At 43.6% G+C, this 25,933-nt stretch overlaps 1 protein-coding gene across 6 annotated transcripts in view; it reads left to right on the plus strand.

Annotated features, from left to right (window-relative positions):
• Nucleotides 1-716: 716 nt before the first annotated feature.
• Nucleotides 717-25,933, plus strand: part of SLC26A8 (solute carrier family 26 member 8) — a 33,652-nt gene continuing 8,435 nt past the window's right edge. The window contains exons 1-21 of one of the 6 annotated variants that reach the window (XM_026056584.1): nt 717-986; nt 1,538-1,641; nt 2,958-3,213; nt 5,720-5,859; nt 6,648-6,764; nt 7,677-7,852; nt 8,349-8,513; nt 9,221-9,370; nt 10,450-10,532; nt 10,912-11,059; nt 11,982-12,095; nt 12,440-12,517; nt 13,549-13,644; nt 14,797-14,903; nt 15,740-15,809; nt 16,600-16,692; nt 16,784-16,918; nt 18,203-18,565; nt 19,963-20,017; nt 20,149-20,339; nt 21,499-21,758. In XM_026056584.1, the coding sequence (XP_025912369.1) occupies nt 3,044-3,213; nt 5,720-5,859; nt 6,648-6,764; nt 7,677-7,852; nt 8,349-8,513; nt 9,221-9,370; nt 10,450-10,532; nt 10,912-11,059; nt 11,982-12,095; nt 12,440-12,517; nt 13,549-13,644; nt 14,797-14,903; nt 15,740-15,809; nt 16,600-16,692; nt 16,784-16,918; nt 18,203-18,565; nt 19,963-20,017; nt 20,149-20,339; nt 21,499-21,714 (2,667 nt within the window). In that variant the 5' untranslated portion in view covers nt 717-986; nt 1,538-1,641; nt 2,958-3,043 and the 3' untranslated portion in view covers nt 21,715-21,758. Of the gene's footprint in view, nt 987-1,537; nt 1,642-2,957; nt 3,728-5,354; nt 5,595-5,719; nt 5,860-6,594; nt 6,765-7,020; nt 7,313-7,676; nt 7,853-8,348; nt 8,514-9,220; nt 9,371-10,449; nt 10,533-10,911; nt 11,060-11,981; nt 12,096-12,439; nt 12,518-13,548; nt 13,645-14,796; nt 14,904-15,739; nt 15,810-16,599; nt 16,693-16,783; nt 16,919-18,202; nt 18,566-19,962; nt 20,018-20,148; nt 20,340-21,498; nt 21,924-25,933 lie in introns of those variants that run through there. The other 5 variants (XM_026056580.1, XM_026056578.1, XM_026056582.1 and 2 more) reach the window with 5 other exon arrangements.

Raw genomic sequence — 25,933 nt, forward strand, 5'->3', positions numbered from 1 at the left:
TGAAGCAGCGGGTGTCGGCGCCGCTCTCGCGCCCCCCTCGCCTCACGGGCGCGCGCGCCCCGAGGTGACGGGGGAGGGGGGGAAGGTGGGGGGGCTCCTCGCGCCCGGGCGTTGGGAGCGGCCGCGCGCCCACCTGGTGCCCTCGCCCTGTCACCGCCTCCCCCCTTCTCTCTCGCCCGGCTCGCTGCCCGCCTGCCCCGGACCGCGAGGGGCGGCACAGCCCCGCGAGGTGAGGCGAGGCGAGGCGCGGCGGGGGTCGCCCTGCCGGCAGCGAGCGGGGCGGAGGGCTGACAGACGGGGGCAGTGGTGGCGCGGGGGGGAAACACTCCCGTCGCAGGTAGGACGGTGACGGCGACACCACAGCGACTGCCCCCACCCCCTGCCTGCCGCCCGCTGCCCCGTGCTACGCTGCGCCGCGCTACGCTCCGCCCCGCACGGCTCAGCCCCGGCTGCGCTGAGGCGACAGCCGCCGCCGCCCCCCCTCTCCTCCCTTCCCTTCCCCGGGACGCTGGGGCCCAATCGCTCGGCACGGCCGCTCTCGCGAGAGCTGAGGCGCCGAGGGCAGAGATGACCCAATATGGAACCAGCGCGCGGGTCCTCTCGCGAGAGCGGGAGAGGGGGCGGGAGAGGGGCGGGGCCTGCAGGAGGGGGCGGGGCGCGGGGCGCCCATGACGTCGCGGAGGGGGTGGGGCGTGGGGCAGCGCGTTGGGGGCCCGGGTCTCCCCCCCTCGGGTCTCCCCCCCGTCGGGTCCCCTCCGCCGCCCGCAGCGCGGGGCTGGCCGGGCCCAAGGCCCGGGATGAACCTTCGCTGCTGCCAATAAGCTAAATTTCCACCCTTTCTTCGCGTTTTCATGAACCCCGCTTAACTCTCTGCTGCACAGTTGCCCTTAGGGCGCGCTTGAAATAAAAAAGAAAAGGAAAATCAATGAATAAACTTGCTTAACGCAGCATTTCTGCAGGCCCCGATTAACCTGTCAGGGTCACTGGTGAGTAACTGCCCATCAAGACACATCTGGAGCTGCCCGTAGGTCTGGTGCTCCCGGAGTCCTGCAAGCCAGCCTTAATTGCCCTTGCAATCCTCCTAAGGGCACTTCGGCCCCTTTTAGGGGCTTCGTGCCAGCAGTATTGGGGAGGAGTAAGCCCCCTCTGTCTAGATTTCCCAGTGTTTGTTTCCCAGTTCTGTGTTTAGAGAATAAACTATTTCTCAATACTGCAGTATTGCCTTACGCTATCATACTTACGTGCTTACTTTCAAGTATGTGCCTAAGACTAATTGAAATCACTAGGTTCTGCAGGCTAAGCATGTTTTGTAGTGGAGCCCGTAGTGTTTTCACCAGGCAGTAAGTGCAGAATCGCACAGCAGATAAATAGTGTTAGGGATTTGAGTATAAGGCCATTTGCCATTTGATGTCAAGCTTGAGGAAGATGAGTTTTGTTAGCAATACTGTGCGAGACAGACATGTTCTGAATGGACTATGCAAACTTGCTTTTAAAACGATGGCTTCCCATGTCAAAAACCTTCTTGTTCTCTACACAGGCTAACAGAATGGGACCCTGTCCTCTGCCTCCATGAGTCATCGCTGAAGTCCAAATAACAGGAGTGAACAAGAGCTGAGCTTTACCACTGCTTGTGTCTAAAAGGTAACTTACTTTGTGGCATGCTGGGCTTTTTAATGCCTTTCATCAGCAGACTCTAGCCTCTTGTTAGTTTTGCTTGTATTATTTTACCTTGGAAAGGTGATTGTGCTCAAAGATGTCACAAATAGGTAAGGCTTTAAAAACTTGTACTGGGTCTGAAGATCAAATGAACAAAAATGGCTCTTAAATCTATCTGTGGAAGATCTAGATTTATCTTCTCTGTAAGAAGAGGGAGGAACTGTGCCCTAATGATGGAGTGTGTTCGAGTCTCGCCTACCACCAGCTCTTGCAGGGCTTTAGAGTGACTGAGGTGTGTGTACATGTCTGTGGCTGTGTCTCACAAGACAGTAAAGTCAGTGTCAAGAGTCCCTGTTGCTGTATCAGAAGTAGCATGGTTCAGTGATGCAAACCGCTAGACATCTACCCTGATCCTGGCAGTTCAGGAAATGAAATAAGAGGAGGAAACTTTAATCCCAATGAATTTTTTTTGCAAGTTCTGCTACACTTAGACTACATTCTGAAGAGACTCCTACTGCTAACTCACAGCCTTTTTATATTTCCTCTTTTCCTGCATGTTACTGCATGTTATCACACTGCTTTATATGTAGTCTCTGTACTTTCACTTGAGAACTCTGGATTTGAATCTTTTTCTGCCTTGGCTGTCTGTCTAAGACCTTTGCCTCAGATCTTGTCTTGCACTGGACCTTTGCTTACTCAGTGTTCCCTTAGGGAACTCACGTCTTACCTACTCTGAGTGACAGTGACTGAACTCAGATCTCCTTCCTGATATTAAAATACTAAGTAATGGGAGTCAGATATTCTGAGGATTATAAAACCCAAACTGTATCAGATACAGATTTTGCACAGCAAGTTGCAGCATTTATATGGCCTCAGATTTAGCTGCTTTCTATATGATTCAAAGCTAGGCCTTTTTCCTCCAGGGCTGGAAACAAGGAGATTTAGAACTGGTTCCCCACTGCAGTAGGGTTGTGGATGGGGATTGGATCCAGTTTCCTAAACACGGGCCTGGTTTTGGGATCACAAAATGGAGGAGATCCAGGCTGATCCTTCCCACAGAGTTGGAACAAGCCAGGTTCCGGAAGGACCTAATGTTCCTGAAAGTGATTTGGCAATTGATTTATCTGATCCTAAGAGCAGCAGGTCCTTCACGGATTTCAGTCTCCAAAGCCTTGTTTATTCCTGCTTTGACTATTGGTTCCACAGGAGTTATGCTGGGATGAGCTGATCACGTATTATACTTCTTATTGTTTCTGTTTTTAAGAGAGACTTCAGTAATGACCCTGTTTTTTTTCCTTCAGCCTTACTGCCAAGAACAAGCTCTTTGATTTTGGCCTCCAGCATTTGCTGTTCTCTGGTTTTGACTGTCCATGACCAGAAGGACTTTATGGAGCTAGACGATGATATCATTAGGGCGTACAGACAACCAACAGTATACAGGGTCCAAAGAGAAATACAAACTGAGGAGCACTTCCAGACATACTTTGAAAGAAACCTCTCCTCTACCTTGTGTGGAGAAATACAAATCCCTCGAGTCCACCGACGGCTCCAGTGCAGGTGAATTTTATGCAAGGAATTTGGCAGTTGTGAAGAAACTAAGGAGACTCTTCAAGGCCGAGTGTAAAAAAAGGTGCTAACTTTCCACTGCTGGTAATTAAAATGCTAAACTGCACTGACTGATAACTGAAGCAGAACACCCAGTTATGGCAACTCCCACCTGAAGCATGAGAGATCAGCTTAGCACTGCACTACGAAAGCTGCCGTTTGCAATCTGCAAAAGTCTCTGTTCACTTTAGGATGATAGCATAAGGGATATATGCACTGCAGAGAGAAACTACCAATAGTTTCGGTCCCCTCCAGTGCTTCCCTTAGCCCAGTTGGCATACACAAGCTTGCATCTGCTTTCTCTGGTTTGTGGATTTTGCTACTTTTGTTTCTTAAATTTCAAGACCCATTTTCTGTTCCTTCTTAGCTGGGGACATGGAAAGTTGCATAATGGTATGACTGAGATTGGCTGAAGTGCTTTTTCTTTATTTTGGAGCTGTGTTCCTGTATTCTTTGAGAATAACGGGTGAGTCAAGTGTACTGATATAGCACTGGAAAACCAGCAGCCTGGTTTTCCCGTTCTGGGACGTTATCTGCCAAGATTCTCTTTTGGGCATTGTACTGGGGTTAGAAGCATCTCTTCTTCCAGAGGAGCCCTGCAGGCTGCAGGCATACCAGAAGGCAGCCTCTTTTGGCAGTATATGAGAATTCCTGATGTTCTTCCAGCAAAGCAAATATAATCAAAAATAGGAAGCTCTTTCATCAGCTTCCCTTTCAGTTTTGTTTGATTATGAATACTCTCAGTTTTCTTTCTTCGGATCCCGAGTGGCCTGGCAATGGTTATGGCTGTGTCTACTCTGCACAGTCCTCATAAGAAAACAAATACAAAATCTCTGATTCATCATTTATCCGAGCTTTGTTTCAGCAGTTCGCAAGAACTAAAATGTATACTGAAATTTAAAGTGTTGTTCTGGGTCCGTGGCAGGACTTGAGACCCAAGACTAGCCATGGGTGAGCTTCCACAAGATGTGGTGAGCTTGCTGCAATCTAACAGCTCGCTGCAGCCAGAAGGGACAGGACCACACAGGGAAAGAGAGTCGGCGAGTCAGACCTCCCTCCTTCTGTATAGCTAGCTCTGATATCAGCTCAGCTATGTGTGGAACTACAGCCTAAAGCTGTGGACTGTGTTTTACTTATGCTGCTGTGAAGTAATTTCCTGGTGATAAGTGAAGGCAAATGGAACCATAATTTGAGTTGCTACTGTGTTTTCTCGTTGTTCATTCATCTTGAAGACTTGTCATCAAGATTAATCTCTGCGATAATGAGATCTGTTAGATTGTGGAATAGCCTTCTGTTCCAGCACTGTCCTTTCATATATTTAAAAAAAAAAAAAAAAAAAGGAGATTGGATAATGTTCTCGAGCCAGAGAAACAAAATTACTTGGTGGAGAGGGTTGAATTGTGTATAATTATGATGTGATCATCTAACAATCTGCCCACCCAGAAACGCCTGGTGCAACAAAATAAGTCTTGTCCAGAGATCAAAGGGAGAATTTTGCTTTTAAGTTATAGCTAATATTGTTTGAAACTTTATCATTGCATTTACTGCTTAGCAAGAAAATCTCTTTATTCCCTCCCCCAACTCCTTGTTTAAGCCCCATGTCTATCTTGCTTCCTCATACTCTTTTCCCTGTTGTTTCCCACTTCCCTATCTCATTTTTTCTCTGTTCTCCATTTTGTATCCACTTGTCAGCCCGGTATATTGTCACCTTGGATAATAAAATGATGGAAAGGAACTCAATTCTGTGACATTTACTGGAGTTTAGTCTCCGCAGCCACTGTTCGAGGCTGCCTGAAGCCCTGGGCAGGCACTGCATCGCTCATATTTGGTTTGTAATTGGAAAATCACCAACACTGCCAGTGGATTAGAAAGGTGAAGAAGGAGCACAGGGCTGCGGGGTTAGTCAGAGTTTACCTACTGGAAATTCTGATTCAAAAACATCTAGAGAGAATAACTTATGTAGGTCAGGTCCTCCTTGCATCCCTGTATTAAATAGTGTAATACAGGAAGCTCTCGCCTGTTTCTCGAGAGGTGGGAGCGGCTCGTCTATTTTTTTTTTCCACGGATGTAGTGTTTTTATGTTTTCCTTCTAGACCAGAAGAGGAGGAATCCAAACACCATCTCCTATTTTCCTTCTGTGTTAATGGGGTCAAGTAATTGATGCATTTGGAGCTCTGGGCTCCTGAGCTGAGAGGATATCATGCGAAAGGCACACCGAGTATTTGCGATTCATCCGAATGGAATGCGAAGGCATGGGGGTGCCTATGGAGGATTCATGTTATGTGCCAGCTGGATCTGCAAAACGCTCCAGCCTATGCGGGCCGCAGTATATGGTGCCTGCAAAGAGCTAGCCGCAGCAGCGTGGCTTCTGGGCTTGGGGAGGATGAGGCCGTGCAAAAGTGCTACAGAGGTGGAGACAGTAAAAGACATTACATGTGGCTTATCTGATTCTTTGCAGCTTCTCCTGGGGAAGGTTCAGAAAGATCATACTCAGGCTGTTTCCTGTCCTGAATCGGCTTTTTTCATATCGGTTCAGAGAGTGGCTTTTGAGAGACATACACGCAGGCTTAAGTGTTGGGATGTTTCAGATTCCTCAAGGTAGGCAGAGAGAAAAAAATACTCTTGCTTCCTTTTGTATATCATCATTTTCATATTTTAATTTTTACCTCCTGCATATGTTCCTGTTCTTTCTAAATGTGATGGGAGTATGTGGGAATTTTAACCATACAAGTTCCGTAATTCATTAACCAATTTATTTGCATATTCTCAGGAAAAAAATAAATCTGTTCTATAATCAGACAGTACATGGTGTAATTTCAAGGGCAGGACATTACTTTTTTCATACACAAAGTTCCCCTTAAACTAACTCAAAAATATAGACAACAGCAGCATTTTCCTATATTGCGAACAAAATAAGATGGTCTTTAAAATCCACCCTGCAAAATCAAGTGTATTAGATACTCACGTGCGTAGCCTCCCCACTAGCAGGTGGCCTAAAAGGAGAGTTGTTTTGGTTCTTTGTCTAGTTTCTAGTTAGCGAGTGCCCATGTTGTAAAACAACTCTTGGTTTTTGTTACTAACTGGCCTCGGTGGCTTTATCAGGTCCTGGACTCCCTAAAAAATATGTGGTGGGAGTTGAATGGCCTTCTTGCCCACTTGGCATATTGACCAGTTGGCATGTTTAGACCCGGACTGGCATGTGGGAGGTAGTGTAAAGGAGACCAGCACTCATGCTGCCTAGGTTGTCATGGTTCCTTAAAAAATACAATGGGATCTTCATTAGGATTGTCAGGTTTTCATCAGCAAAATTTTACTTAAAAATATTAACCAAAGATGGAGAGTTTTCCCAGTTTGCTTGATTTTAGAAACAGATTTTTGCTTTCCAGGACTGTTAGGAGTTTTGCTGACCAGGTTACCTTTGCCGATTATCAATGGCTTCTATTCTGCGTTCTGCTGCTCAATGACATATGTCGTATTTGGGAGTTCACATCATATCTCAATTGGTGAGGTTTATTTTGTACTGCAAAATGTTTCTACAGGAGCTAGAGATTACGTGCAATGCTGTTTCAAAAGCTGGCAAGATGTCCTAATTTATTCATCTGTTTAATCTAATATGCCAATGTTATTTAGGTGAGACTCCAGACCCCCAAATTCTCAATTAACTGTTGTTCCACTTCTGCAGCTGATTTATGGTGAGAATTTTGGGAAGTCAGTCAAGTCTCAGCTGCAAGGTGCTTTAAACCCCTGCACAACAAGAGCCACCGCAGCTCCTGTATCACAAACACCAGTGCAAAAGGAGACAGCTGGAATGTCATGGAAGTGTCTCCTACATAAAGTAAAGGGCCAGCGCAAGCTGCTTCCCGTTTACCCCCAGGATGTGACTATGAATCATGATTTAACTCCTGGTCTACCCCTGAGACCATGCAGTTTCTTGCCATGACTGAACATTCTTAATTTATTCAGAAACTAGATTAGTGAAAAGATGTTTACAGCCGAGAAGGCCCTTCACATTATCATAATAAGGGGATATGTGGAGCTCCTGGTTTCTTAGGTAACTTGGCACTTCTGTCTCTGACTGACTGTATTTCTCAACCTTTCTGGCAGCTCGTGACAATGCATCTATTTTTGTGTTTTATATTAAAATATTTTTGTCATGCACCTGACCAACTTAAGAGACTTCACTTGTAAAGTTGTAGAAGGAGTCTGAACTTTTCAGACAGGACTTCGGGAACTTTAGGTGCTTGTTCAGAAACAGTAAGTTATGAAAATGGATTATATACATGAATGAAAACAGACTGTCTCGTACTGCAGAGACTGATGGTGGGAGGAAGAGATGGATGTGTGGTTTTAAGATAGACCTTTCTTGCAACACCTCATGCAGTTCCATTTTCTGCTCTCTGTTCTGTTGGCTCCAGGCTCATTCAGCATCCTAAATGCAATGGTGGCAAACATTCTGAAGACTCTTAATTTCAACCAAATATTGTCCTCTAATGGCTCATTAGCCAATTTCTCAGATCCTACATTTATGAAAAATTACATGGAGGCCTTGACACTTACTGCATCAACAACATTTTTGACTGGCATCATTCAGGTAGAAGATGATCTATTTTAGCTCCTTAAGGATATATGCTATATGCATTCTGTTACAAGTGAGAGAATTAGAACTGCTTGCATAGTCTAACCACAAATACTAAGCTCAGCACATTTGAATACATATGTTGTGCAATATGGAACATGAAAGTCTGCTTCTTCCTCTCGCGATGTCTGAAAAAGATGTGTGATAGAGGCACGTGTCCGTGATTAATACATGCGTGTGTGAAGGAAATGATTATCTTTTATGTTGGCCCGTTCTCCAGTGTGTGGACCCTTAGGTGATCCTGCATAACTGCACACACTTGATGTAAAGGGCTCTTATTTTGGTGTGACAGTGTCTTACTCTTAAGCGTGATTAATGAATATGGCGTGTTCCAAATAACTATCCATCACGTATGGCCGTGAAGAGTTATGCTCTTAAAATATGGAAACAAGAAGGGCGGGTTAGACACTGAGAATTCTGTCACATCTCGCTTCTCATTTGTTCAATACAGTTGCTGTTAGGCTGCTTTTGCCTGGGGTTTGTCACAACGTATTTGCCAAAGACCCTCGTTGATGCTTACCTCACTGCAGCAGCACTGCATGTCATTGTATCGCAGTTTACCTTTATCTTTGGCATCATGATCGACTTCCACAAGGGCCCCCTGGACATTTTCTATGTGAGTAAATTCATTATTGGTCAAAGAAATGCATGTTTGTTGGACAGGAAAGAAAAGAACAGCTTCAGAAATTGAAGGCAATTTTTGACCATGTCAGTTGGTAGGGGACATCTGTGCAGTTCCCAGCTGTGGTTTTCTTCACCTTCCTGTTGTCCTGAGCAGCATATGGAGATTATTAACTTGTGGGACATGCAAGAAAAAAGGTCTGTGCACATTTTTAATCACTAATGTAGCTCTAGAATTTTCAGCATGTCTGTAATCATTATAGAGGAAAGGCTATAGGAAAAGGTATTTTTTCCACAGTATATCATCACAGGCAAACTTTTGAGCACACAGTATCTTTATTATATACCAAAGACAAAGAATCAGCAGACTCTAATCTAAATACAATTTAAAGCCAATTTTTCTTAATTTACTTTAATAATATTGATCAGACAACCTGAAAGAAAAGGTAGTGTAGAAGAGAGAGGAATGATGGTGCAGAGACAGATCTGAGTTATTTGTGGCCGTGTTTTCTCTGCAGGCACCGATAGACAAGATGGATTTTTAAATACTGCTKTGTTCTTAGCATCTCTTCTTCCCATTGAAGATACCACTGTAGCAGAAAGGATGAGTTCAAGTGTCAGGGCAACCTATGTCAACCTCCCAGAATGTAAAAGTAATGGTAGTATCTGATTCTGATGCTCTCTATGATGTTTCATTTTCAGAATCTATTTCATTACTTCCTGGTTCTCCCAAAGGCGAATGCCACCAGCATATTGCTATTTTTGGTTTGTGTGGTCATGCTACGAGTCAGTAAATATATCAAGATAACATATAAGCATAGTCCTATTGCATTTCCTATGGAGCTTCTCTTGGTAAGCATTCTCCATATTTCCCTTGTGATCGCTGAGCTAACGCAGAGCTCGAGTGTTCTGGCTGAGATGACACTGAGGGTCTGAGTCCCACTAACAGCTTTGTCACTGATGCCTGGGGTGGCTTTCAGCAGTGACTTCCTATCTTAGTTTTTCTCCTGGTACTGTGAAAATAAAACATTACAAGAGACCATGAGGACTAATTACTTTGAATTGCTATATGAATGAAAATTACTGTATAGACGAGCCCTCCCTGGAAACCCATCTCTAGACTCCAAATTTTAATTTTAATTTCTTATCTTTAGTATGAATGAAACTAGAACTGTGGACCTGAGGGTTCAGGATCTTGATCTTTTTTGGGGGGGAGTCTGGAATTGTGGGAAGGGGATATTTGATTTTGTTGTGTTCGAAAGAAATTCTTGCTGTGAATTCAATTATATTTGTTGTTTGTTGTTGCTCTTTTCCCCCTGTTTTTTTCTCCTTTCTGGAAAACGGATGAGTTGATTTCTTATCAAAATCATTTCTGTTGAAATGACAATTCTGACTTCTGTGCGCAGTCAGGGAGTCTAAAAGATCATAGAGGCTTTTTCTAAGGAACAAGATACCAAGAGTCCTACCTTACTGAGGTTGGAGCTGAAGCAATTTGACACTTGCGCAGTAGGGACCTGTGGGACACCGGCTATGGCAGAGCACAGCATTACAGACAGTGAACCCTTCTTTTGTATTATTGGTCTAGCAGCCAAAGAATTGTGTTCTTGAACGTTCAGAAAGCTTCATGGAAGTAACAGAGTGGTTTGGAATAAGAAAAATAGTCCATGTCTTAGATAGGCTATATTAGACACTACTACATTTTAGGCACCTGCAAAGGGGTAGGAGGTATTAGTATAATATACTTTATTTCAAAAATGTTCCACTTATTACTTCAGGATTCTGTTATATTTACACACTGAAAAAATCTGTGGTTACTGTGGTTAATTCCTTTAAATGCTCCTACAAGATTAACTGTGCTTAGATGTATTGTGTACAGTTTCAGGAGCAAATGCTGTATAACCTCTGATATTGCTTCTTGTTTTCTTTTTCAGATTATCACAGTCACAAGTATTTCTAATCGTATTCATCTTCACGCTGAATCTAGTAGGGTTGTGGTCAGTATGATTCCTCACAGGTTAGTTACCTATGCTGTTAATCAGGTTATGCTTTTGACATGCAAAAGAGATGCTTCAGCCTGTTGCTAAGATCTGACACGGGCTGATTTTGCACTGGGAAGCCCAGTTCTAGGGATAAGTCTTCAAGAGATGTAATTGCATCATTGTTTCAGAGCATACATAACAGAAGGTAAACCCCAGTTTCCTTTAGGAGATTGAGGTTTTGTTTGCACACAAAGAAAGGAATTTGCCTTTTTTGTGAGGTGGAGGCAAACGGCCTTACAGATTTAGAGCATCTCCTGTGGGGTGCTGAATGCCTCTGATGTTGGTCCGGGGTATAAGGTTATTTTGCACAGAGTTCAGAGCAAGTCTAAACTTATCTGTTCTCTGATCCCGCAGGTTTCTGCCTCCTACACCGCCAGATTTATCAAACCTGAACAAGATTGTGTTCCATGCCTTCTCCCTTGCTATTGTAAGCTACTTCCTTCTTGTTTTTGTGGGAAAGAGGTATGCTTCACTTCACAACTACAATATTGCCAGCAATCAGGTGAGAACAAAAATGCACATACTTCCTAGGCCAAGAAGCAAACTGAACTCTCCTAGTAAAGCCACTAACTACCTGAGAGTGGTAGAAACACAGGTTTTGCGGCAACTTGCATACCCTCCCGCATGGAAGAATAGGTGTTATAAGCCAATAATGTGAAAGCCAAGGTATGTCCTTTTTTCATCAAGAGGCCTTTGTATATTCCCACTGATTGGGATGAGCCTGCCACTGCTGCAGCTGAACCCTGAGGACCATTGGTGTTTTGAATCCACAGTACTATAAAAACACACAACATGAATAGCTGAAATTCTAAATGGCCTGCACAGCTGTAGTTCTTTTCTGTATCTGGCTAGCTACCATCCCAGTATAAGGATCCTCTACTCAGAGTGATTGCTTTGAGAGAGTTTGAAGCTAAAACTGTGTTAGTTTTCGGTGTGCTAGAGTTAGTAAGCATTAGCTGTTTTGCCCTACTCCCTGTTTAGCTTGTTGTGATGGCTTGGAATATTTATTAGGATGGAATTAAGCCAGTAAGGAAGCCAGCCTGACTTCTTGTAGCCTTTTGGAATAAATATCAAGGGAATGTCTTTTCCACTCAGAGTTTGTCCAGGTGCACTATGCTGTGTACTGAGATTTGCTACGTGTCAGCTTGGAAGTCAATCCTTTATAATTTTGGAGTTCTCAGTGGATTTCTTTGAAAGAAGGAACTTGATTTTTGGGGCCTCAGCTGTGAAAACTTTGTGCTTTTAAAGATAGCTCATGTAACCATAGCAGACCTTGCTTTTCAGAAGGTCTCCTGAACTTAGCAACACAGATGAGCAACCAGCAAGTATGAGCATAAAGCAATGTGATTCTTTATAAGTTACTTCTGTTAAGATAAGTCATTCATTTGGGGTTTTCTCTACTTCATTCTGTTTCTGTTTTACAGGAGCTAATAGCTGTGGTGCTATGCAATATTTCAAGCTCATTTTTCAAAAGCTTTGCTGTCAGCTGCGCTCTTTCTGGAACTGTCATTCAAGAGAAGACAGGTGGAAAAACACAGGTGAGCTGGGCTGGGTTTGTCAAGCTCCCAAGCTCTCATCTAAAGTCACTGCACACTTAGTATAAGCTGACTTTTCATCCAAACAATTTGTGAGGTATAAAGTTATATTCCCATGCAACATTAATTCAGATTCTCTCTTCCTGTACATATACTATAGTACATATGCACTATAATTATATGACATTTACAGCACATCATGTGCCATGAGTGAAGCTAGGATCCTGTGGGGAGAATAGGATATGTTCATACAATTTAAAACTATGTTTTAGTGAAAAAAATGGTTTAGAGAGGACAAATGAGAAAATGGTTCTGGAAGGCCTCTCTGATGAAGTATTTCTGTTCAGTTAGCAGCAGCGATTGGAGCATCCATAATGCTGGTGTTTGTGCTGAAACTAAGATACTTCTTCCAGGCTATGCCTAATGTAAGTGAATGGGAGATAGTTATGGTAGCAGCCTACTTATTTTCTAAGCATAATATAAAGATTTTCTGGGACAGTTAGGGATTCTGCTCTAAAGCTGATTGTTTTGGGGAACTGGCAAAACCAAAGCAACGGCTTTAAACTCCCCTAAATTTCAGCAGGCTACAGTATTAGATAATAAATATTGCATCTCTGTCCCATCTCTGACTGACCAGAACAAGCTAAAATTCCTTGGCTAAAACAGGATGAAAACTTCATTGCCAGGATCTACAATCTGAGTGTTGTATTTCACTTTTGGTCTCTCATCTTGCAAGCTTTTACACACCTGTATAACACAATCACGAGTGGCTACAAACATTTTGTTACTGTAGATTATTCAGGATACTCAGTTTTCTACTCATCTCTTAAAATGTTATCTGGATTTTCTTTTTTTCTGTCTTTTTTTTTTTTTTTTTTTGAGAAACCACTGTCACAGAGTATTACTTCCTGATTTTTCCTGGCCTCCTTGTAAGATGGGAGAATAAATCCCTTTCCCCAAACTAGCTGACAAAACAGAATTTAACCATCTACTTCCCTTCAGTCTGCTTTTCCCTGCCAAGAAGGGCTGTTTCAACAAATCGTGTCAAGCAGCTTCCTAAATCTGGCTATGAGCTGCCCATGCTAATTGAAACCATTCTTTGAAACAGCAACTCTTACTTCTGTAGATAGTGTTGGCCTTTTTCCTAGTGTTGCAGGAGGCATAGGGATTCACTGAGGAACACTGTAATGGAAACTGCACATAGCATTTCAAGAGGAAGTCCAGTTGTATTTGCAGAAATTATTGTGAAATCAAATGAGGTTATACACTAGTTTCATTTTGGTTTGCAGATCAGAGGAAAACTGTTATATACGTTCACAATAATTATGGAGCTAAAGCTATTATAAGATTTTAATCTTGAGCAGTTTAGCCACTGCTTGGGTATCTTGTCTAGCATGTTTGTAGGTGCAAAGAAAAATTAAGAAGATAATAGATGCTACTTTTCTGATTTTCACAGGGTGTACTGGCTGCTATTGTGGTAGTTAACATGCTCCCATTTCTTGAAAAATTTCTGGACATCCCAACCCTTTGGAGACAGGATAAGTATCATTTAGTAAGTGACAAAAAAAACCCACCTAGGAACTGAAAGGTGCTTTAAAGGGAGAAATGCACATTTTGGGAGGGCAAGGCAAACAGTGGTCATTCTCTTAGAAATGGGATCGTTTGAAATATCCACCAGAAGAATTGTACTGAAACCCCTACAAATTTACTTGCAATTTCTTCTGTACAGGCAGAACTGATCATTGCTGCTGGTTCCCAGATCCTCTGAGAAGGACATTGTCTAGCTATCAATTGGGGCCACATTCTCTTGTGAGCACTCGTGCAGGATTTCTCATAAAGAGAAAGGCCCCCAGTATAATATGGTTTCTCCTGACTGTTGAAACCCTCTTAAAAAGGCTGCAGATTTGAGCTGTGTGTCAGATTTATAGTTCCTGGGGTCTGAGGATTGTGAAGGCTTAGCCAATACTCTACTTGATGGCAGGAAGGATAAAAAATCTGCCAGGTCTGCTTCTATCATTTCCTGAAAGTGATTTAATACAGCTGACCATAGCAGGAATCGTTCCTCTCCATCTGTGCTCTGGGTTGCAGCATCAGAAGTTCTTTCGATAAAGAGCAATCTTTATCTGGCCCTCCATGCAATTTCATTTCCTCAGAAACAAAGTGCTTGCCAGGAGGCAAGTTCTCAGCACCTTGTTTCAGCCACACCTGGTTATTTGCCTCGTTCTTCCAAGGCAGGCCAGTGCTGTGGAGGCATCTACATAGCCAACTTTGCAGCTCTGGCTCCACGCTGTACGTCCCCAGGTGCAGGGCAAAGTAAGGGGGGAGTTTGTGTTATTGATAACTGTAGTTGAGTTATGTGGTTTGAGGTCCTGCACCTTTTTGTTGTGATCATGGTTTGTGACTGCTTCGAAGATTGGCTTGTCCCAGAGGTGACAACAAAGTTTTTCACCTATTACCATTTCTAGCCTCTGTTTTTGCTGCATTTTGAAAATACCACCCAGAATAGCACAACTGAGAAGTCAGCCAGGCCTTCTAAGTCTTACAGCAGCCCTGCTTAACAGATGCCACCTTGGACATATCTATTCCGTACAGAATGAAGTGGATTTGACTGAATTTATACCTCTGGGATTGTTGGCTAGGGCTGAGTTTGGAGGTCATTTCACATCTTTTTACTACTAATGTTCTCTCTGTCTCTTGTTCAAAGGTTATTTGGCTTGTAACTTTTGCAGCAGTCCTTTGTCTTGGTCTTGATGTTGGTTTAGCAATCTCCATGGGATTTACCTTCTTCGTAATCACCGTTAGGTCACACAGGTACTCGTAATTTTTACAGCAAAATACTGATTTTCCTTAGAGTTGACATTTAGGTGTAGCTGTACATGTGAAAGGGCAGCTCTGCAGCCATTGTTCCATTAAGCATCTTCACTGATCATATTACCTGCAGGGTCTATAACTGCTTATCAGTTTCCAAGGAGTTGAGGGCTTTATGCTGACAACACACAGAAAAGCATGGAAAGTTACCTGCAAACAGATGTCTTTGAATAGACTTTCTTGACAACTTAATGTTTTCCATACTCAGGGCCCGCTTGCATTTTCCAGTGACTGGACAGCCAGTCACATGTTTATTCCACCCATGCCATGAACTGACCAGAACCCGCCCAAAAAACGTGCAGCAGCACCATTAGCAAGTCCCCAAAGTAAGACATTCTCCCTAGAGGCAGACTATATGAATTGAAGCAAAATACTGTGCTAATACTGCTACATGACCTCTGGATCAGACCTAGCCTATGTGTAGCCAGCTCTAAGCCCAAGTTATAACTGCCTCCACCTGTCTATGCATCTTTGAGGAGGGCTGTGGGGAGACGGAGAGGGAACACATTTCCTGGTGTAATAACAATATCCTGAGTGTTCCAAAGCTAGAAATGGGACATTATATATTTCTGAGGGCACCAGTGTACCTGAAGGGTGTGCTTGTGTACTGCTCCCCTACTGAAAGAACCCTAATTATGAGTGAATAACTTTCTGTATTCACACCCCCTGAAGTTGCAGTTGGTGTATCCAGTGAAGAAGAGAGAAATGAAGATCAGGCTTTTAGGAACAGATGGTTTTTCTCTGTTCTCTATGAAAAGCTAATGAAGATCTTGTTTCAGGATGAAGATGGTGGTGCTGGGACAGATTCCAAACATGAATATTTATAGAAGTTTATCCATCTACAGAGCTGTAAGAGGAAACAAAAAAACAAATGTTCTATCTCTCTATAATTCAGCTTCTTTCTTTAAATGCCTAGGGGTGACCATTTAGACTCAGCCCATTTGATTCAAACTTTTAAGTTCTAAGAACGTTTAAGCATCTGTAGTGAGAAGTGATCCCGATACCTAGCTCAGCCTGCTTGGGCCAGGTTGAGCTCCTAGTGTCAATGTGTGCGGTCGCCGTGGTGGAAGCCGCACTGCTGTCATTTCCAGAGCTGCTGGGAATTTTTTGCTCACCTGCTTTTCTCAGTCTGGTTTTGTCCACACTACATATGTTTTCACAATAACAACTGTGCACGTGCTAGACTGACTCACAGATTCTCCTGGCGATGGGATAATAGGGCACAGGCCTTTTTAACACATTATTGGCAAGACCTGCACCAGATGGAGTTAGGCAGTGCTGTAGTAAAGGACTTTGCCTTTGCCACATGGGTACATTCCCAATGCTATGTTGATGGAGCTGAAAAGGTGGAATAATATAAGCTTATGATATAACAATTTGGCTTGGTTTATGTTATAGCAACCGACTGCCATCAGTGGTAGGAAACCTGCTGGAGGTATGTTTTTAACTGCAAGAGGCGTAGATTAGTTTATGCTAATTAGGTCCATGCTACCAATGCCACTACCAGTATGCAGTGTGAACGGACAAATTCTGTCCTTAGGGTGGGACCTTGCAGCCCACGGCCTGGGCAGTGTTAGCCAGAGGGGGATAGTAGCTGATGGTAGGTATGACCCTCACAGAGCCAACTTCTGTTTTACAGGCAATGGAGATTGAAGGTGTTAAAATCTTCCAGTGCTGTTCTTCCATCTCTTTTGCAAATATGAAGCACTTCAAAAACTACTTGTTAAGCAAGGTAAATGACACTTTTTCAGTCGACACTAGTTTCTGAGATCCTGCATTAGGCAGATAAAACTCTTTCCAACAAAACTGTTCTTCTTTTTCAGATGGACATGAAAGCGGTGCCTCTTGATGAAAATGAAATGAGGGCTTTAATTTCAGTTAGTCTGTCTGACACTACAGTGCAAGGAAAAGATTTTAGATGCGCTTGTGTCTGCGATCCCCCCGGACCAGCACCTAGGGTCAGCTTTAGAAAAATATTTATCTAGTCTGTCTGTTTGAGGTGCCTGGTTTTATGTTGCTAAGAACAATGTTCTTAACTTGCCAGAACGTAAAAGGCTGCAAATGTTTGTATAAAGCATAAATATATATATTTGCTGTTTGAAAATAAGCAAACATTACCACTGTATTTCTTCACACTTACACTTTCTGTGATTGAACAACAGAAGCTCAGCTTCCTGGGTGCATGGACTAGCAATTGAAATATTCAGCATATCCTCTCCTCTCCTCAGCTGAAAGAACGAATTTTGTCGGGTGCTCCAGTAGGATTCTTCTTCTTTTTCCCCACAGAAACAAGAGAACTCCCTTGGTTATCTGAGGGATTTGTTCTACTCTCAATATTGCCAAGCAGAAGTACTAAATACCTCAAAGGCAGCTACAGTCATCACAATCAGAGGATTTCTCATGTCTTTACTACAATTGGCTGATGTATGTCTTCTAGAGAGTCAGTCATATCCCTCTTTTTCTGAATTTTCCAGTTCTTAGACAAATATATGGAAGGAACTTAGGGAATGAACTGTCCTCAGAAGATATTTTTCAGAGTCACACGTGATTTGTAAAAGTCCTTGTATAAGAAATGACTTGAAAGAAAGTAGTTTGGGAAAGATGCGGCGCTGAGGTGCTTAGGAGTTGAAAGTGATAGTGCTGATTTAACATCATCTTCCAAAGTGCAAAAACGCAGAGAGTGACTTTTCCTTTCTTGTATCACAAAAATTAAAAAACACATTTGGAACTATTAAGAAAAAAAAAATCAATTAAATTTGTCCATTCTGTGACCAGCTGCCATAGAAAAAAAGTAGCTGAACAAAGCTCTGCAGAACTCAGCCAGTAAGGGTCAGCTTACTGTTGCTCAGAAAGGCAACATATCTTCAAAATTTGAAGAAGGAAAATAAAAAGTCTTCTTATAGTAGGAAGAGATGTTGCGTGAAGCCATAGGCATTCTCTTTTTTCTTCTTTTCCTTCATGAAAGTTAAAAGTAATGAGTAATATTCCAGTGTCACAGGCCATTTCAAGGTGTGGAAGAGTGAGGTAGGCACTGAAGGCACTCTGCTAACCACATCTGAGGCTTGCCTGAGTCACCTACTACTTTGCACCTCTTGTGCTATACTTAGTGTTATTTCAGAGGTGTTTTTACCATGAGAGAAGAAATATCATATGATTTACAGTCTTATTTACAGCAAAAAAAATTTCCACCCCCTAGGCCCCGTTCTTCCAACCACTGGTGTACTCTCCATTTTCCATCTTAGATACCATATACAGAGAAACTGGTGAAGCGACATCACATGGGCAGTGATTCCTCATCATCTTCAGTTAATTTGGTACATTGGTCAAAGTATGGAGACAGACCCAGCTCCTGGACACTCTTGATGGGAGCAGCCCAAGCACAGTCTGCATCCCCAGGGCTTAAAACAGGACTTGAGACTGAAAAGAGCCAGGACGAAGGGAGAGGAACTTGCCTTTCATCAGCCTCTGCAATAGATAATTCCTCAGTACTGTTGCATCAGGAAGGAGAACAGAAAACGTGTTTGCTGTGTCCAGTCCACACCATTATTTTAGACTTCAGCATGGTGCAATTTGTGGATTTGCAAGCCTCAGACTTACTGCGACAGGTGAGCAACCTAAATGCACGTAAATGCAAAACCTGAAGTTCACCCAATGTCATGTTGCTTGTAAGCCTAAAGTGCCCTGCTATGTAAGTCTGCACATCTTCCACTGACATTAAAGGATGCAAGATTTAGCTATTGCATTTCAGAAATTAATAACTTCCCAAAGAAACACACACTTTTTGTTGTTGTTTTTAAGCAGAAGCCCCATTGTCAATACAAAGGACATGCAAAAACCTGTTGTCCATTGTCACTGGTTCTAGAATCACATAAACTAAAAGCACATTTATAAAAATGTCTAATTTGTTTTTCCCATTTTGGCAGTTTATTTTTTCTTCTAGCTGGACACTTAAAAAAAATCCCTCTGCCTTAGAAATATCAGATATAAAACTACCAGCTGTCTTCTCTGGGAGTGATTTTGTTATTATTGCTGATTGCCTAATTCGCCTTGTCTTTGAAGTATGCCTTGAATTTCTTAGTCTTCAGGTGGGGATCCTAGCCAATGGAGATATATTTAGCAAAAATAAATTTCACATAGCTCTGCTTCTCAGAAAGATCAGTTCCAGATGGATTCTTACTCAGCTCCCTCAAACTCTGTAGCTCAACTTCAAAAGGTTTCTGTTTGATAACAGGTTAGACTAACACTTCTTGGGAGTGATTGTGCACTGAGCTGATCTCCCTAAAATCCTCGAAGAGTTATTTGCCAACCATTGAATAACTTTCCCCTTGGGAAATGGGGATGAAGTCAAAAATCTTTCCAGACTCCTCCCAGATGCATTTTCCGAAATTCTGTGATTCTCTGTACATTTTGGCCTAAACTTTCAATAGCAAATAATGACTTTCATTGCCTTTTTTTTTTTATAGTAACTGCCTTGAGATCTTCTAGTTACAAAGGGTTGGGTATTGAGAAAATGGTGAGAATCTATCCACTCTAAAATCTGATTCCTTTAACACTAAGGTGATCTATCTAAAAATGTTGGATGTGAAAACTGAGGCAACCAGAATTACAGGTCATGTTTGAAAATAGTAGGTTCCCAACCCCCTTGTTTGCACATGGGCATGGCATCTGTGTATGTAGAATCGCTTCACGTTAGCTTGTTCCTATGAGAACTTCTTGTTTAAGCAAAGAACTAACACTGTGTGCTGCACAGTGTACTGTAGGAGGGCCAGAATGGGATCTGGCTGTGACCTGCCCTGGTTTTTGGAGTCAGCATTCATCAAGATCTTGGACACCTTGGCTGTTTCGTGCTGAACTAAGAAACAGGATTTGAGACGTTGGAATAAGGGTATTCTCCAAAGATGTAAAATTACAAGGGAGTTTTTCTTTCCCTGTTTATGTCTTACCTTCTAGTGCACCTGTATAAAGCAGAGTTGCTAATGCCAGTCTGGAATTCTTTCCACAGATCTTCTATATGTTTCACAATATTGGTATTACAGTCCTGATAGCCAGCTGTCACTGTGAGTATAGTATTTGTTTCCTAATACTGACTTATCATCAGGGGTAGGTTTTAAACTTCAGTGAAATGTTTTAGCCATGCTGCTTGGTGTGACTTTTGTTGGTTTGCTTATTTCCCTCCCCTTTCTTACAGTCTCTGTGATAGCAATCTTTGAGAAGAATGATTTCTTTGACAGCCGTATCACCAAAGAAAGGTTCTTTCTAACTCTGCACGATGCTGTGCTGGCCGCTTTGGAGAAGCATCAAAGGCAAGATGAGCTAGAATTTGCCAATCGACCTACTGAGAGAGAGTTTGCTGAAGAAGCATCTGCTGAGCAGCAGAAGGTAGAATTTTAGCTTACATTTAAGCTGCCTTGTTATTAAGCTACCCTATCAGTAACTGAACAACGTTGGGATGTGGCAGAGGAGGTAGGGCAGAGTGGATGCTCTTTTGAGTTCTCCTGGTTTTCACACATACTTGGCTGTTTGCAAAGGATAGAGATTTAAAAAAAAAATTGATAATCCAATTTGTTTTTTTGAGTCCTGTGCTCCTGTTTGGGGGAGGCACCTTTGCGTGCAGGCTGGAGAGGAGTGATCAGTCTGAGTTTTGTGGCGGGGTTGACTTTGTTGCATTTGTCTGACAGAACAAGGGCCCTACCAGGACAGAGTGAAAGCTCCAAGTTTTCATTTCGAGAGGTTACTGCACCAGCTCCCATGGGGCTGATGGAAGAAATGAAGGACAGTGTTAGCCAGGTTTCCTAAAGAAACGAAGCTTATGCACATGCTCTTTCTGTGTGTCAGTTCTCTGCAATAATTTTTAAGCTCACTGGCGCTCTCAGCCAAGTTCGAAGAGGGTAGACTGTTGCAAGTTCCAGGAAAAGCCCTTCTTGTGAGCACCAGATTCCAGTAATTGCCCCCCCCTAGGGAAAGAACCAGCCTTGGCTAATCCTCTTATGCAAACAGCCCAGCTGAGCTCCTATAGCTGATGGAAGGGAGAATGAAGGAAAAAAAATCCAGATCTGCAGGAAGGTGGGCTTCCTGAGTTCTGCTGCTCATGGATCAGCTTGTTTAACTCTCTTATCTTGCCATTGTGCAGAACGGTCTAAAACAAGCTTATTGACCTTCCTGACGGTCTCCCCCATAGAAAAATCCTCATAAGGATGAAGGTGGTGGTATATATTCACCAGTCTCCTTTTAACGGAGGTGTGGGGAGTGTTGGGAGCAGTTTCCAGGCAGGAGGTGCCGATGGTTTCCCAGGAGTTCACTTGGAGATGAGGCTGGGCTGGGTGTGCAGATGGGACCCACAGCAGCTCCAGCCACGTGAGCTTCGGCAGCCTCTGTGAGCTCATTGCCTCGGCAGCTGGGGATTTGAACTACCCTGCGCTCCCACGCCAGCATAGCCCTCTTGCTGCTCACATGACGTTGCCTTGGCATGGGAACTGCGCTTGATCGGCTCAACAGATTGGCCACCCTTGGCCTACAGTAATGTTTGTGTTCATTTCAGGAAAGAAGTTTGTTCTTGGAGAAGAACAAAGATTTTTCCTCTGCGAAGAGCTCTGAAAACGGATTTCTGCATGACGAGCCAGTATCCGTTATCTCAGGCTCAACTCAAAATGAAGTAGAGCCAAGTTCTCCCCAGCAGTATGATACTCCAGGCCTTCAACTGGATTTACAGCATGCAGGCTGGGAGGAGAGATGGAAGTATACCAGCAATCCCTGAATTACAAGCGCTCAGGAACTGGGATTTCAGTAGAGAGGAGAAAGGTACAGTTAAGCAACAGTTCAGGTGGTTCTTACCAGCATTTGATCCTTTTTTTCTTTTTTTTTTAATTTTGTCTTTTTCAGAGTTCTTAAAATAGACAGCTTGACTAATGCCTCCATTAATTCTGTTGTTCTGAACAAAAAGCAACTTTTATATTATTACTTTGAAGTGCTTCCAAATAAATATGCCACCCAGCAATGGAGAAAGCAGAAAAATGTCAATGTACAAGATAGAATTAGATATAAAGCTTGGAATTATCAAATGACTTGCGCTTGTTTTCCAAAAGTCTGTAGATCTTAGTTTAAATGCTCTAACTTAGCACTTTTTATATATTTATTGCTTGCTAGTAAATATGTCTAATCTGCCGCATTTCAACAGGTTACATGCAGGCAGTTTCATTATCTTCAGATGTATGTAGAATTATGTGAAGCTTTACAGAAAAGCATTTTACTATTAATATTCCACACTTTGAAGTTGATATTGTCTGCACTGTCATAACATGACATCAGTCCTCTGATTATTTTTTCCTTGGTCTCTCTCTGATCAACTATAACTAAATCCTAGTAAACAATATATTTTTTTCAGGTTTTGGTAGTCCTTACTGAAATAGTGAAGAATGGAGTAATGTATTCACTTCATTCTGAAGAGCCAGGAAAATTAGAATAAGATACGCTTAGCACTTGGGGGAAAAAAAATCAGCTTCTTAATTATTTTTTCTTTAGATCAGCCATAGAGTTTGAAGCAGTAATATCAGTACAGATGTGTGAACTAGGATTGCACTGAAAGTGGAAGCTTTTAACTATACGAGCAATATGCCTCACAAGACTTTGCCATGCCCTCCTCTGGAGGATTATCCTGTGGCTCAAATTGCCTAGTGTGAAGAGCTGTAGGTGAAACTAATTTTAGATGGGTAGCCAGCACGGTGTCTGTATACCGTTCAGACCCTATTTTAGGGCAAAGATTGGATTTAAGTGATGATGCTTTCTGAACAGATCCTATGCTCTGGGCTAAATTCCTTAACCTGTGAACAGCTCTAACTTTTGCTGCTGGGCACTGTGTGGTTTCTCGATGTGGAATAGCAAGGTGGCTCCTCTGGCTCCTGTTGCTTCTGGCTGCTAAGTTTTAGCAATGATACAATGGCTAACAGGAATATTAGTATTAAACTATCTGTAATGTATTCCAGTGAGTCCTTCTCATCTTTTTTCTTTTTTGCTTTAAGTCCTTACTGTTTCCAAGCAGTTTCTGGAGGAAAGACATAGTACTGCATATGTAAACTGCACTGGTCAGTGATTTTAGTGAACATTCTGGGTAGAGCTGCTTACCATGGAGGAAACTGAGTCCTGGAGCCCTCATACCTTTTGGATTGAAAGACAGGAAAAACTGAAAGCCTAAATAGTATTGAGTAATTCTCAAACCACATATGCTTCCCTGCATTGTTTTGGACAGTGGCTGCAAGCCAAGCTCCTCTGAGCTCTGTTCAAAACAGAGTAATATGAAAACCATGAAAAGCATAACCCTAATTTCCAGATTCTGTTGGCTCTCCTATGGCAGCCTTGATTTAAGATGAAATGGCTTTCCTAACTCTTGGCACCATGGCAAGTCTCCATTGCAAACTTCAGAGATTTTTTTGTTGGCTGGCTCAGCAAAGATCTGAATCTTTCCTTCCCACCCCCATGACTGTGCACAGCTGAGCACCAGGGGACAACTCAGACGTCAGTATGTTAGCTTTCAAATTATGGGTATTCATGTTGCAAAACAAATATCTTGCTGAGAGGAAGTCCAGACAATTCTGATCTTTTTCCCTTATAGCTGTGCAGTGACTTAACTCTGCTCCTGCATACATACACAAGGCTTCTGTGTTTAGCCAAGCACAAGTCCCTGGACACGGGCTGTGAAGGGACAAAGCAAGTACTTTATGGCCAAGGACTCCACCTATACCTCTAAAAAGCCACAGAAGTCAGAGTTCAAAGGCCTGTCTGTAATCATGTGTTTGTAGGCAGCTTGACGTTCTCACCTGACCTAGTTGCAACAACTACAGTTGTTTGGTGCACATAGCAGCTCTTTTAATGCCCTTCCCAGCTAGCGTGATGCCGTGTTTTTGTAGCAGGGCATGCTGCAGAAGCCCAGGCAGCTCTCCCATAGCACGGAATTGGAGGATCCAGCTCCTGAAACATCACCATGCCTATTACCATTGCAGAGTGCAAAGTATATGTAACCCCCTGAAACCCAACTGTTGTTTTATTAACACTTTACATCGGTTTATAATGGCTCCAAAAGACATAAAGCAGTAGAGGAACCTCATGCACAGAGTGGCAGAAGCAGTTCTTGGGGCAATGCACTGTGGTGTTTCACACTGCACGGGGAGTTATGAAGAAGGACAAGATAAACCGGTTGTGTGTGGGCATAGTTAGAGGACATTTATTCTGCTTTAACAATTAGTGCCAGGCTGTTGTAGAAAGACAAGGCTGTCTTGGCCTGGGGTCAGCAACCCTTCGAAGGTGCCGCTTCCGATTCTATTTTTCTATCCCAGATTGGAAGAGCCCTGGAAGAAACTCAGCAGCAGTGGAGACGCTCCTACCACTGATCAGTAATATCGAGCTTCTGTGCGAGACCTCTGCACGAGGCTCCCCGTTCAGACCGCAGTGCAGGCAGGTGCCCGAGGGACTGTGATACCTGGCTCTGTGCTTGCTTTGCTGCGTTGCTTTCCAAATCTGGCCACGTGCCACCTTTGATGTCCTCACCACAGGTTGCTGAAGCCTGGCCTAGGCCATGGGAAGTATGAAACAGAGCAGTAGTTGTGGTAGGCGTGAACCTACCTTGTCGGAGCCAACTCTGCGTGCCATTTATTACAAACACGGGACAACAGATCCCACTTAAGGCACAGGAACGTGCCACCTGTAAATTGAGATTGTAATAGTTTCTCTCCCTGTGGACTGTTTATATTGTGACTTCTCTGAGGTAGAAATTTTCTTACAGGGTTGCTGTATGGTAGGTACTAGCAAAGGAGAGACTCCATCGTACTTAAAGCCTTTCAGCTCAACCTGCGCTTGAATACAGTAATTGTGTAAAGAAGGTCCACGTTTGGGAGTGGGCCTGCCCCTCTCCCCTTGTGTTGCACTAATATCATGAAATCTAGTGTTGTAGTTTCTCACTTAAAACTCTTTGCAGGGGAACAGGTAGATGTACTAAATATTTTATTCTCAGAGCTTGTCGTGAGTAATAAGGCAACAACTAGAAACTATGAAGAGCATTTTTGTGTCTTCCAAAATTGCACACTTGCATATCTGAGACTCTATTTGCCTTTCCATGAAAATATTTATAACCTGATGCCAAAAGGCCACTGCTCTTGGGCACGCTTCAAAATGCCAGCTCCTGGCGCCCAAAACCAGGACGCACGTTGCTTCCGTAGCTTTTTCCAGCTCGAGGCGGGTGCCTCCCTCTGCTGGCTGCGGGGCCGGAACGGGAGGGCGCGGGAGCGCGGCGTGCGGACGCCCCGCCGCGTAAACGGGGCGCAAGTCCCGCGCGCTCGCAGCAAACCGCGGGAACCGTCCGGGGCTCACACGGTGTTCAGCAAAGCTGCCGAGGGGAACGGCCAGCGGTACAAGCTCAGGCGATGCAGAACCACCTTCATGAACACAGGGGTTTCTTTAGTACTTATAGCAAGACGCTTAAACAACCTAGCAGCCTGGATGTTTTGCGTGATATATATATTAAATAAACGTCGGTGTCTAAGCCCGGACCCTGACGGGTATTTCAATCCATTAGAGGCACAATATTGACAGATCTTTGCAAACGCCAAACTTTATTTGCAAAACCGAGGAAAGGATTACGACGTTTGGGGAAGCCAGCAGGCCGCCTGCATGCGGAGACGCCCGTGTCTGCAGGAACCTCACCGGGCAGCAGATGACCGAGGTCTCTGGCCGTTGTAACGGGTACTCTAGACCTCCCGAAGCGCCACGGGAGCGTTCGCCGTGATGTCATCGTGCGCGGCGGCAGTTGGGGCTCGCAGGCGTCCTTCCTTCAGGCACGGTGAGGGGCCGCAACGGTAGCGGCAGCCCAGGGAAGACCCGCTCGAGGCCCCGCGCGGACACCGGCGCCCCCGGGAAGCCGCAGAGCGGGCGTCTGCGCGGCGCGGCCCGCCCCGGCCGACGTCACGCGCGCAGCGCTGACGCCACGC

This window comes from Apteryx rowi, unplaced genomic scaffold, assembly GCF_003343035.1.
Source record: "Apteryx rowi isolate R43461 unplaced genomic scaffold, aptRow1 scaffold_132, whole genome shotgun sequence".
In the NCBI taxonomy this organism is placed as follows: Eukaryota; Metazoa; Chordata; class Aves; order Apterygiformes; family Apterygidae; genus Apteryx; species Apteryx rowi.